Consider the following 14236-nt stretch of genomic DNA (forward strand, 5'->3'; position numbering starts at 1 on the left):
TTCAATCTATACATCAGTCATTCACGACTTAATTAACTAGATAAGAAAACTGTTATGACATCATCAAAACTGATAACATTCATGGGCAATGTAGTTGTATTGTTTAATTTGTTTGACGTTATTGTAGTAGAATATCATTAAAATGATTTAATAGACTCCCATGGTGACCATTGACTAGACTAACAAGCTACGATTAGAAGAGAAATCAACGTCAGCCTATTTTTCCTCTATTGACACTCATAATATAACAACTTAACCTTTTAAATAACATGACTTGCCTCATAACATCTATTCAACTAATTTTAGATTACATCTTCAATAACAACTTATTCAGTCATTTTTGGCATATTTCTAACATTATCGGCAAAACTGTTTTTAATCCTTATGAAAATTGATCGATAAAGACCTAATCCTAACCCTAACCCTAAACGGATTAAATGAATAGATGATCTCAGCTCATATTAAAATAAGGACCACGATCTGCTTGATTTATGTTTTGATACGCTAAATAAGCCAGGTGGTAGATGTTCAGGTATTAAAAGCACACTGTAAGACTTAGATATAAACATCCATACCACTGTCAAGCAGTTTACTTGAGCGTAATCACAAATTCATTCAATATGGATCACAAAGATCTAAAGTGCTCGAAGCGAAATAGAAGTAAATATTTTGAGTTCTGATATTAATACACAGTGATTGTATCATTTTATTTCTGTGTTCAATAGGAATCAAGTCTATTATTTCACAATATAGTTATCATCCAAGTTACAATTTAGAATTTCTATTTTATTATTCATAGAGATCTTGACAGTAATGTAATTTTCTATTGATATTGGAAGGAAGTGAACACATTATGAGAGGGGTGTTATTCTTAGCAATCCACAACGTTGACTATTTTAAACTAATGTGGCCTCTAGTTCTTGTAATTCACGTATACGCCAAAATTTAGATAATAATTAAGACAGCTATCGGACGATATTGTAATTAGCAGTATAGATGAGTATGTTCCATTAATCACCTATTTTAATAATGCGATTATTTGAAATTCAATGTAGTCATTTTGATGTAAATTTACCAGTGGTAAGAGATCGATTTTGCTTACTTCTATGGATCTTCCCGAAATAACACACCTGCTGTTTTGTTTGACAAGATTGAATACTTTAAAATCATCTGTAATATAATTATAAAACTGCAGATTATTTTAAGCTCTAAATTCTGAAGCTGCTGGTATAGAGAAAAATACTTGTTCTCTACAGTTCACATTGGGCATAAGGTTTAGTAGCTTACATTAACTATCCCTAGATACTATTCTGACTTGAATTGATATCGATTACTATAGGCACAAATTTATATATATTCGTATCTACAGCCGGTAGTCACAGTCTACTAACTATACTTCAATGATTCAATAAGTCGAAATACAGAAGTTAACTTCGCCTTTCCATAACCTTAACCAGCCGATATAAAGTAGAAGCGATGTAATTGCAAATATAAGTACGTCCTTCACTACGATATAATCCCAAGCATAAAATTGATTTTTGATGAGCTTTTTCAGTTATTCCGTCAATCCAATACATTGTGGTATAAAATTTAATTATAATATCGATAACAATAGTATATCTTTTTTTAGTATTACGTAGACTAAGACATACAGCCTGTATCATGAAGGTTTTTTACCTCTATAGTCTATAGATTTAGCCTACTGCTTGTGCTGACATTTTGAAAGTCATTAGTAGAGTATTGAGTACCTGTGATACAGAATACACCAAAAGATTAACTGTATGAGTAGTGTAAGTACAGCTATGTTAGAATCACAGAGAAGGACCTCTATAGTTGAGATTTCAAGTCTTAGAAAGGCATACTGTAAAGTAGATTTAGCATCTTGACCGTAAAAAGACGAAGACGAAATAATAGTCATAACAGCCTCCAGAAACAGAATAAAACTGCGAAGATATGTACTAAAATGTACTATAATTTAATTTTAAATGGAGATCTTGGTAATTCATTGCTATAAATAGCGTTATTACCTATCATTAGCTTTATATGTTAATTAGAACTCGGAATAATTTTAATCGTCATTATTAGCAACAAGAGAATCTCTACCAATACTATATTACAAAAGAGTAATAAATTAATTAATTGATTGATTATTAACTAATCAAAAAGCCTACTGGTTAAAAATAGCGAACTTAAAATCAACTTAGAGGTCATGCTGGCTTTTCTTGAATATAAAAATTAGTTACAGCCTACTTATTTATATGAGTTCTATCCAAGTTGGCGATATAGGTGTCGATAAAAGGATGTGTCATTTTTTTGAACAGAATGAGCCAAATTTAAAGAAACTGCACAAATCGATACTTCCTTACTACAGATCAGTAATCAGTACGACAAAATAATAGCCACGCGTAATTTACTAAACCAGTTGTATGCATGTACAGTGGCAGTTTCATGAACTTACTGAAATGCTTCATGACCTATTACGCATAAATTGACATATTATTCTGTTAAATAAGAGAGCCATTATATTTAGGTGGGCTCTATGTTTTTATTTGCATAGGACTATAATTTGAAAAGTGGCATGAGCATTGAGCATAAAGATATTTACTTACAATAAATCAAATAGTAGCTCGAGCAGCTTTCTATACGTTAAAATACCAATATAAATATAAAGATAAAAATTCTGTTATTCGGTTCTTTCTATGTGTACTTAGATATATCCTTATGACCTAGATGTATCGCATCGTAGCCTATTATAGTTAGCTCATCTATAATCTATTCAGAAAGGTCTTAGGCTTTTTACCTTAGCTGTAAGAAAGCACATGAAACAGTTCTACGAGCCATGTAAGCATTATTAGGATAGATTATCGATGCTGGCGAACTACTGTGAATAAGAGCTTGTACTCGATACATGAAAATGAATCGTACATTAATAAAATAAGGCGTAGCTACTTTGTCCAGCTATCTTGAGTGCATTTTAATATCTCAATAAGCTGCATGTAGTAGTAGTAGTTAGATAGTGCTTTGCAACTTGTAATCTACTGTAATTAGGTTATAGACACTACGCATACAGATACATCTTTCTTTCCTATATTTCACGAGATGTTTAGACGCTCTAATGATAAAGATACCAGATATAGAGACAAAACTGCTTGGTTAGAAGAATTCAGAACCAATCTAGTCATTTACTACTGACTAATATAACAGAAGGAATTAGGAAGGCAATCCGGCACTTTACTAGTATCTATGGTCTACAATAGAGGTAACTCTTTGCGTCTAGTTACGCATTCTTAGCATACAGTATTAATATGGACGCATAAAGGCAAAACACCATGTCTTGCCTAATTTTCTTAATGGTTCTGAAATTATAAGTGTGACATTTAAAAAGACTATCGGCATAAGATTCCAATATGAATAGATTAAATAGCAAGTTTAGGCTTCGAAAGTATAAATAGCACATCAGAGGGATTATTTCAAGTAACTGTAACTGTCCCCTAGAGTTCTCTACTGAAACTAGACAGCATTCTTCTTTGATGCTTTAGCTGAGTCGTTGCCTTCATCAATGAAAGCTAGAGTAAAACGATAAATATTTCATGACTTATATTACATCGCTCCTTCATAGAAATATCAATTAATGTTATTTTATTTCTGAGAAGCTAGCACAGAACTACAAGCAATTCACGCCGTATAATGTTTTAATTCGAAATAACTTTCGAAGTGTTTTGATAAAAAACCCGAAACATTAGGCATCATATCAAATTAAATAGTAGCTACCATTAGATTTCTTAGTTGAAGCTGTACAGAGTATACTCTATATTTATAGTCTTAAATGAATCCAGTTAAAAATCATTCGAAAATATAATTAATTAATTAATTGCTATATCTGAGATATCTTATCAAGCTATGGTAAAATTTGTTTCCGATTCCTTCACCGAAGCTGCACTCTGTCTTTTCTACCGTCGACTGGGGAAAGTTAGCCAAAACTATAAGCATTTCATGACCTTAGATTGACTAAATAGGTAATTGATTCCAAAATTTTGATATTTAATATGTCTAAGGTATCATATCAAGTTCTAATACTGTCATATTTGTTATCAGTTTTCCTTCATACCGAAATTGTACTCTATCTTTCATAGCCATAATCCGAGGGAGCTAGTGCAGAATTATGCGTATAAGTACTTCATAGTCTAGAATGGACTCAACCGGAAATAATTTCAAATATCGATATCGAATATATTTATATGTTTTATAACATGTCAAGCTACCGTAATATTTATTATTGGATCTCCTTTACAAAAAGTATACTCTTTTATCTCTTATAGCCGTGACCTGAGGAAGTATCCCATACCCTAGAATAGACTAGATAGAGAATAGTTCCATAGTTTCGATAATTAGCCCATCAAATTCACAAAAACTGCATTCTATCTTTTAAAGTCTCGATTTAAGCAAGCTAACACAAAACTACAAGCACGATAGGCCCTGAAATAGGCTAAATACTATCGAAAGTAATTTCAAAATATCGATAATAAATACTACAGTAACGATAAATATAAAATATGATATAACATTAAGTAAATATGTTCATCTATTTTATGATCAAAATATCTAAAAAGAATATACTGTAACACGTTGTTACATCGAATCAGGTATCATATCAAGTTATAACTATGTTTGTTATTGGACTCTCTTTATTGAAATTACCATACTCGTATACACGTGTTCCGTCTTTATAGTCTTAAAGCAGAGAAGCTAGTGTAGAGTTAACTGTCTACAACTATTCTATGGTCTAGAATTACCACAATAGTACAGTAATTCTAAATTATCAATCATACGCTCATCGCAGGAGTTATGTCAAGTTAGAGTAATATCTGGTAAGTTCAATGACCTTGGTTGAAATTCTACTCTATCTAATAGAGCTTGCATTAGCGGAAATTAGCAGAGAAACAACAAGCATTTCATGACCGCCATTTCCATAGCTCTTCTATTATTGTATTCAAGCATCATTTTAACAGCGATAAACAATATTCCAATATCAATTAAATATAAATGAGAGGATCTGTAAATCTCCTGATATCAGATTAACAGCCTATTTCTTGGCTACGTTATTAAATCCTATTAGCTCATTATTCTAATCAATTGTACTACAATCATTATTCCAATTGCTATTCTAATCCAATTAACAATACGTTGCATTGATCCAAAGTTAGTTTCCTTATTTCCTATTGGAACATGGTGTCAAAGAAAATTCTATTATCCAAATAAAGTTCAATTATGACTCAATTTAAAATGCCAACGGAGTAAGACTAGAAGTCAAGGCCAATTTGCTGTAAATGATCACGCCAGTAGAAGGATGGTTAGATATCCTTTATACGGATAAATATAATAATCGATTGGCCATTTTTAGTATACGTCACATGCTGCGCCAAGCACTTATTATATCAACACAAACCAGTCAATTAATTTTGTACAACAGACACCAGCCTAAATTAGGAATTATTAAGAAATTACTCTACTGTTGAGCCGTAAAATCTGACGATAGCAATGGTTAGTCTTGATCGATCACTGTGGTCAAGCGATAATTGATGTTTTTAGGTTATTTTTTTGTCTCCATGTTGAACTCGTATTGAGATCGATGATTTGTCTTCACGTCGATGCGATTGCTAAATTATTTCTACCTTGATTGTTAGAATCGTTGTTGAACATTTTTCAACTTCCATCACCACGATTATATAGCTATTTTCCGATCGTTTTTTTCGACTAAACCAAGTCTACATTCACGGTGAGAACTAAACTATTGATATATAATATAAAGTACTATCAAACTACCAATGGTTATCCAGAACTAGATCAAGCTGTTTTATTCTTTTACAATTTACTCTTACATCATTTCAATACAGTGATAATCTATTAGTAAGAAATAAGTTAAATATATTGAATATTTCACTTCCGTCTTGCTTCTAATTGGGTAATTTGTACTAAACAATGTCGACGTTAGAAGATTACTTGACTAAGTGTTAATATTCATTGCCAATGGATATTCAATAGTAATGGAATAGTTCTTTTTTATTCTGAACTACGCGTCTATATCGCTTGGCGACGTTGACTCTGTTGTTGACAAAGTCATAGAGAGAAGTCCATGCCATGTTATTTTACATAACTAGCTCACTATTTTATATAAATTTTATACACGTTCTTCGAGTTGCAATAAGATTGACATTGTATTGCACCATTCGCCTGTGATAACTGGAATACTGTAGGATAGACGAGAAGGACAGCTTGGTATATCTCTCATTGTTGGCTAGCGCGATTGCATACACGTGTTAACCGGCAACTATGTAGTCCACTATTTGCAGATATAATTGCTACACTATTGCATCGTATCAAATACTTTGAAGAAACACGATGCAATTCAGAATTCTATCTTAATATTGAGTGATAACTTGACTTGCTATATGCGAAAACAGTCGTAGTAGATTAGAGTAGGTGCTATTAAAATTGTCAGCGAACATTAATATTGCACGAGCTAGCTATTATCCTTGGAATAAGTCATTTTTATCCTGTTAATATATCAATCATAATAAAATAACAGTATGATCGTTACGAATGGCTTCGTTATTATTGATCATTTCTGCAAACTTCTCTTCAATCATTAATTAATTCTTGACCTATGATAAGATAATGAAAATAATTACTCTAGTTTTTTCTTTTGTTCATATTAATGTCTAATCTTCTACTCCCTTCTTTTGTTCCTTTGACTCTAATATTCAATTTAATTTCTACATCTATAGCCTTGTAGACGCAATTGGTAATACAACCTATAGAGAAACCAAGTAAAAAAAGTAACCTTACAATAAATTCAATAAGAAACGATTATACTTTTAAGATTAAATTACATCGAATTGAATATTCATTGGTTGTATCATTTGAACTTGATTAGAAAGCATCATTAAGTAGTTCATCGAGCAAAGATGGATTTAGACGATCAATGGTTGGTTAGCCAATATGAATGTTTTGAAAAGGAAATTGCCGATTTATGGCAGCTATCACAGGACGAATTAAAAGATCATATTCTTAAAATTGCTCAAAGTTATCTTCGTCCAGAAATATCCAACGCTTTGTACGCGAAAGCAATTAAAAATTGCCAACAACGCATTGAAATTGCTGCTAGTACCAACCAACCTAATCCTCATGCTCATTTCCAACTGGGTTATTATTATCAATTGGGTTGTGGTAATTTGAAAATCGATTTAAACAAAGCAAAGTATCACTATGAACAAGCAATACTCCATGATCATTACGCTGCTATGTACCAGATTTGCTCTTTGTATGGTGAATTGGAACATGAAGAAAATGGCCATCATGATACAAACCCAACTACGCAACAACAGTATGTCGAAATGATCGATCGTAACAAATTAATATCCATGAAACTTAAAATGTATATCAGAGCTGCCGCCTACGGCTTACATGAGAAAGCAATACGAGATTTACGCCATTATTATCTACAATATCGCGAATGGATAAGAGCTATTGATCAATTAAAAGCAGAATATGAAGAACAAATTGAAACTGCAATAGATAAAAATATCAATATCGCTGAAGTATATAATAATCTCGGTTTTCTGGAATGCTTTCTCGAATGGTGTCAAGTAGTAGAAGGCGATGAAGGCGATGAACCTCTTGTTGATTTTCCACAGCAAGCTTACGATTATTTTTTAAAAGCAGGCGAACTTGGACTAGCCAGTGGCTATATGAATTTTGCATTTTATCGAGGTTACGATGCTAACTGTGTCGATCAAGAAACCAATGGCATTAAAAATAATTTTATGATTATGGCTAAGTATTACCTTAAAGCTGCACAAAATGGTTGTGCTATTTCTTGGCAAAAATTATACGATGTTTTGAAAACTGAATTTAAATCTTGTGTTCCTAAACGAAATCTATTGAAGTATGTTCTAAATGCTCTCAAACACTATCGATTTAGTGATATGTTATTGGCTATGGCTAACAATTTCATGACACAAAATAGCATAGAAATGGCATCTTTCTCACACGCTATTCAATACCTAGAAGAAGCAGTTGTCTCTTGTCATAGCTACTCTACTGATGATCTTAGGAATGAATTTTTATACCTTGGTTTCATGTACGAACAAGGTCTAGGCGTTGAACGAGATACTATCAAAGCTGCTCATTTTTATGCTTGGTCAATTACGACACAATGTGAATGTACATTAGCTGTATGCCGATTAGCCAAATTGATCGAGAAAAATCATCTTCCTCCTCCCCATGATATTACACATGCAATTAAATTGTACGAATCGACCATGCTTCTTATTAAACAAGATGTTACTTCCTATGCTCAATATCGACTTGGTAACTTATTTCATAGTGGTCGATATGAAAATCTCGGTATACTACCTGATATGGCTGAATATCACTACGATGGAACCTCAAATGCTATGATTTCCCTGATATTATCTGGTAAAGCTACTGCAGCTCATATTTATCATTTAGCTAAGATGCACGCTGTCGGTTGTATGGTTGATCCTGCTATTGAAAAAGCAATCGATTTATACAGTAATGCTCTAGCATATTATAAAAATGCTGATTACCACGATCGCTTCCATGCCATCAAGGCTAAACTACAGCTGCAAAAAATTAAAAATAGACACCAACTTAATTATAAGGAGCGAAATAATCAACTTCATATCAAAGAAATCAATAGTAATGGCCAATTTTCATCGTCGGAACTATTTATGAATCCATTAGACCAGGCTTATTATGATAAAGAAGCAGATCAATTGCAAAACAAATTTGTAAATGCACCTTCATCATCCAAATTATCCATCAATTCTATTGATAAATCGTACTATTCAGAACAAATCAACTTGTTACACAGTGAATTAGATAGTCTTCAACTACCCTCACCGTCGAAATTATTGATGAATTGTATAAATATTGCCGAACAGTATCTATCACAAAATGTAGAATTAAGCTACCGTCAACCAATCTACAATAAAATTATGGCCGAATTAAATGACCAACCTACAGCGAGCACTTTCTATCACATTGGTAATTTATACTTTCGTGGTCAAGGATTTCAACAATTTGATCTACCATTAGCTATGGAATATTTAAAGAAAGCCGCTGATATGAATCATCCATTAGCAAAATTAGACATGCTATACCTATATGGATGCCAAGAGAAAGGTGATGATCCATCTTTATCCTATAAAATTACAGATACTGCCGAAGAATTGGCTAAAATAGAGTTAACCGTCATCCTCGATACAGCTTATCAAGGTGATCGAAGGGCACTAACCTATCTTCAAAAGCGATTAGAATTATTCCACGCCTGGAACATCGCTGTTGATAATCTGATTAAGCATCATAAGAATGAATTAGCCTCGCAAGTGAAAAATTTAAAATCAACCGATCTTGCAAGACTATGCCTGGAATTAGGATTTTTAATTATGGCTAAAAATTTAGAAAAAGATCAACTCAATGAAAAGATAATTACTGAAATAGAGACCTATTTTCAAAAGGCTGAAAATTTGGATAATAGCAGAGTTGACTTCTTTATGGGTTTGTTATGTGAATTTACTGCTTATTCTCATCCAAATGCACAAAATGATGAACATTGTGCAATTAAGTATTATGAGCGAGCTTTAAAAGCTGGCAATAATCATTTATCTCCCACTATTGCTACTTATTACTTGCATGGCCAATGCAATAACGACCATCTGCTTAACCAAAGCGCTCTTGATCTGCTACAACAGTCACATCATAATGGCTTTGCAGATGCTACCAGCCAATTATCTATGATTTACCTTGATGGAAGATGCGATACACAACAAGATTTCCAACGTTTTACTCAATTAGCAGAAATAGCTCTTGCGACAACATATTGCAGTGATATCGATAATACATTTCTATATTATCATTTAGCATTTTACTATTATCATTATTCGCATGTAAATAATCGATATGAGCGTGCTGCTCATTTTTGTGCGCTGGATATGAGTCAGCAACTGGACGATGGAAGAACTCGATGTTTGATGGCGAAGATGCTTGAAAAGCGACGTCTATCATCGAGTAGTTTAACGGATGCGATCAAAATGTATTTATCTGCATTGTATCTGGACGATAACCTTACTGGCTATATACACTATCGACTGGGTAAGCTGCGATCGAATCTATCTGAAATTGATGTCTATGATCTAAAGTTGGCTCAGCAACACTTTCATCAAGCTCAACATTACATGAGAACGACCAAGACAAGCAATATTGTGACCAAATGCCGGGATATGTACCATCTCGGTTTGATGTTTGAACATGGCTTTGGTGTTGCTCAATGTATTGAAAAGGCTAAAGAATGGTATAAAAGATGCTATCAGTTGAAGAACAATTGCCATACCATTTTTGGCTGTCATCAGATTAAGTATTATATCACAAAATCAAAGAAAAGATTGAATATTTTAGAGGCTGATATAGAAGACTGACAATGTAGCCGGTAGTTTAGCATTAAGCTAGATGCTTGCATCTGGCTCATACTATCCAATAGTACAGTAGATTATTATAGTAATACTAAAGAGATAAGTTTTAAACAGAAGACTTATTCTATTTTTGATTACACAAAGAGTTATTAGGATTTTTGCGATTTATTAAATTTGTTATTTCTCTACCGTGTTTTCTAAGCCAGCTTAGCATTGATTTAGATTAGATTATTCAATTTTTTTGGGGGATATATTAAACTCCAAGTACCCGTATATGTGTATTGTCGGCTGTAGTAGTAAGATCAAATGAACAATTATTATCACCATTCACCACTAGTATTCGTAATTGGTATTATTTGGTGCTGTCCAGAATACGATTTTAAATTTAAATACTGTAGGACAAATGTGCAACTTGAAGGAAATTGCTCATTTGGAAGACTTTAGTGAAATCGAGGATTGTTCTATGTCGTCACCAAGACAGTGCTGACTGTCTCTAATGTTAGTATGAATGTTTACATACTGCTTTATTCACTACAATAAATTGGTTATTACTTTTTAGCGGTGATGGGGATTCACTTTGAAGTCTGCTACGCTTGAGGATTACAGTTTCCGAAATTCTTCCTAACTACCTCCATTACGGAGCAGAGACACGACATTAATTTTGACTAGTTTCTGCTGAAACTGGAGTAAATTCCTATGTAGGTGATTACTAGTTGACTAATAACAAAAACTGCTCATGCTGTTGTACATAATACAGTATACAGTATACCAGTGTCGCATCACTGGTATATTCGTATACTGTACACTGTACAGGATGGGCAGGAAAGATTGGAATGGGCTTAGAGAGATTGAAATTTTAAAATGCCACATGAAATTTAGTTCATTTTATCGACCAAGAGTTGCCCCTTCTAAATCTACTGTTACAATCCTCGAATAAGCTCTATTTTATGCTATATACTATACTTCCATTCCATGTACACTTGTACACTGTACAGTAGACCCGAATATTTCCCTGTGATACATCCAAATATGCCGCTGAAACGCCTCTGCACCTTCATTATACTTATCCAAGCAAATATGCTAACGAAAATCTTGATTGATTTTGCTCAGAATTGGCAGATATGTTTAGACAAATGCGTTAAAGATGTCGTCGAAAATTGACTGGGTCTAATCTGCGGTATACAGTAGCATGGAATGATCAACGCCGGTCTTGAGCTTCTTCTTCATCTACTACGGTTACTGTAGTCGTTCGTCCGTCCAGTCCATGTCCAAGCCATGACTGGACTGGATTGGACTGGAACGGAACGGTAAGGTACGCTAGCGTGTGATTGGCTAATTCGAAATAGCGAATAAACACGTTACACTAGGTCATGAAGGAGTTACAGGCAGTATGTTGTATGTATTGCGAAGTAGCGTACGGCACAGTCAATAGAAGGAAAAGACCAGGTGAATTTTTGGTCATAAACTATATGAGTGCGCCAACATGTATACGCGCTCATACTGTAACATATTGCAAGCAGATCATAGCCGAAGTGTCGAGCAGATTCCATGTGCTACGCTACCGTCACTCTGATTTACCGTACTAAGTACAGTACTACAGTACAATTGTCGGTTACAATAGACTGTAGCCTATTGTCATCAACATATTCAAATTCAAATTTTAGCAGGTAAAAAGCGGTAGGCAAAAGCTCGCTTAGCTGGCTGCGATCCTCTTCCCAATTCAAGTAGAAAGCGCCATCAACAAGAAGTAAAATCTTCTCTTATGTGATCTTAGCCATCAAAAACAAATTGAAAACTTGAGGTATCATTCCACGATCATTATCAAGAGGATCTAATTACCAATTCGATGCTAGTATCGAAGGGTCGATTCCAATTCAAGTAAAGAAAGATGCAACAAGATCAGAGCAATTACGATGATGACGCTCTTAGCGATATCAATTGGCTAACAAATTTACAACCTACCCATCTGCATAAGAATCGCAGTGATCGTTATGGCCTTGGCCAGTGTAGTAAAATGGATAACACTATCAACCAACCTCATCATTATTATACGCATCGATCACAACCGTCGACTTCGCGTTGCGGTATTAGTGAACCACCGCCCGAAGAAGTTATTGTTATGAATAGGAAATATGTCAAACCGCCTTATTCTTATGCTAAATTGATCACCATGGCCATCGACAGTACAACCGATAAGAAAATGCTCTTGAAGGATATATACGAATGGGTCGAAACGAAATATCCATTTTATAAGTACACTTCAAATAAAGGATGGAAGGTTAGTTTAGAGTGGATATCAATGGAAATGATGCATAGTCAAATCAGTCAGGTGCAGTGAGATGGATGACCAATACAGTAGATTCTATCTCTGCTTTCCAAAGACTGCGCCTAGAGCATTTTAAATTCATTTCTACAGCATAACCATGGACAACATCATACACCGTACTTGTAATCGACAGTCATATAATGGCAAATTTTCATGTAACACACTATCTGAACTAGATCCCACTATTTCGACACACCTTCATAAGACCACTAGTAAGAGTGGCTTATGAGGCCTTAACATAACCATAAAGCCTTAACAGTCAATACGGTACCAATCATGCTGTACATTTCCAACCTTGTATTATTTATCATGTGTAATTTTATTCCATCATTTTCTAGTATACAAACACATCTATTGAAGCAGTATAAGTAAAGATGCACTTGTACAACATGAAAAATTCATTATTTCAGTAATGTTACAGACTGTAGCCATCTATTTCTTAGTAAGAAATCTTGCTAAGCCATAACACCATCCAATTCATCGACTTCGCTGAATACAGTAGAATAGGATGGTAGATGAAGTCACAATTTTACTTGTTGAAATTTTTAACGATAGTCATGAGTAATTACTAGACACAAATACAATTAGGTCATGTACAATCTTTAACTTAATGCTATAATATTTGATTGTGCTATAGTGTATTCTCTAAAACCCATTCAATATTAATATGGTAAATTCAATTCCATCCGGTCAATAAAAGTAATATCTTGTATCGTTAGGAATGATGTTTTTCAATAGTTATCTTAATATGTGCTCTATGCCTTTAGCTAAATATACAGTATAACGTTCTTACCAATCTTCTTATTATTGTTCATATTTCAATAATAGAACTCCATACGTCATAATTTATCCTTGAAGCCTTACTTTATTAAGTTGGATCGTAGTGGCCGCGTTTGCAATTCGTCAGAAAGTAAAGGTTGCTATTGGATGCTCGCACCATCGATGCAAAAAGAAAACATCCCTCCTGGTCAGCACATTATAACTACTGCTAATAAATTAACAAACATTTACACACAACCAAAAAATAACCTGATTCCTACTGGCTTGCCGAATAAATCTGGTAAAAATATACCGACGGCATTAATTGCTACCCCTTTATATGCTGTATCAGACGGTAGCAATGATGATCATAATAATAAGCGTGTTATCCCTATCTTACCCAAGGGTCTTCCAACATTTTACGTCTTAGCTTCTGTACCAACGTCCACTTCTGTTAACAGCGAAGCCACATCATCTGAACCAATTACAACTATAGCTAGTACATCGCAAGTAAAAGACCTCCACTATGTAGTAGATAATCCCTCATTATTAGCTAACTCTCAATGTACTGCATCAGCGCCTCAAGCTAATTTATCAAGCAACAACTACTACATTAACGATAATTTCCCCAATTCTAGCGTTACAGCTAGTTTAGGAA

General features: G+C 33.9%; 2 protein-coding genes across 2 annotated transcripts; both read left to right on the forward strand.

Moving 5' to 3' along the window:
- Positions 1 to 6965: 6965 nt before the first annotated feature.
- TRIADDRAFT_51446 (uncharacterized protein) lies at positions 6966 to 10499 on the forward strand (the record flags this gene model as incomplete). The annotated part of the gene is made up of 1 exon (XM_002107654.1): positions 6966 to 10499. The coding sequence occupies one exon, from the start codon at positions 6966 to 6968 to the stop codon at positions 10497 to 10499; it is 3534 nt and encodes a 1177-aa protein (XP_002107690.1).
- A 2113-nt stretch (positions 10500 to 12612) lies between these two features.
- On the forward strand, positions 12613 to 13758 carry TRIADDRAFT_20374 (uncharacterized protein; the record flags this gene model as incomplete). Its single annotated transcript, XM_002107655.1, has 2 exons — positions 12613 to 12771; positions 13648 to 13758. Coding segments are annotated over 2 exons (270 nt in total), but the record flags the coding sequence as incomplete, so codon positions are not given.
- Positions 13759 to 14236: the final 478 nt, after the last annotated feature.

This window comes from Trichoplax adhaerens, genomic scaffold (assembly GCF_000150275.1).
Source record: "Trichoplax adhaerens TRIADscaffold_1 genomic scaffold, whole genome shotgun sequence".
Taxonomy (NCBI): Eukaryota; Metazoa; Placozoa; class Uniplacotomia; order Trichoplacea; family Trichoplacidae; genus Trichoplax; species Trichoplax adhaerens.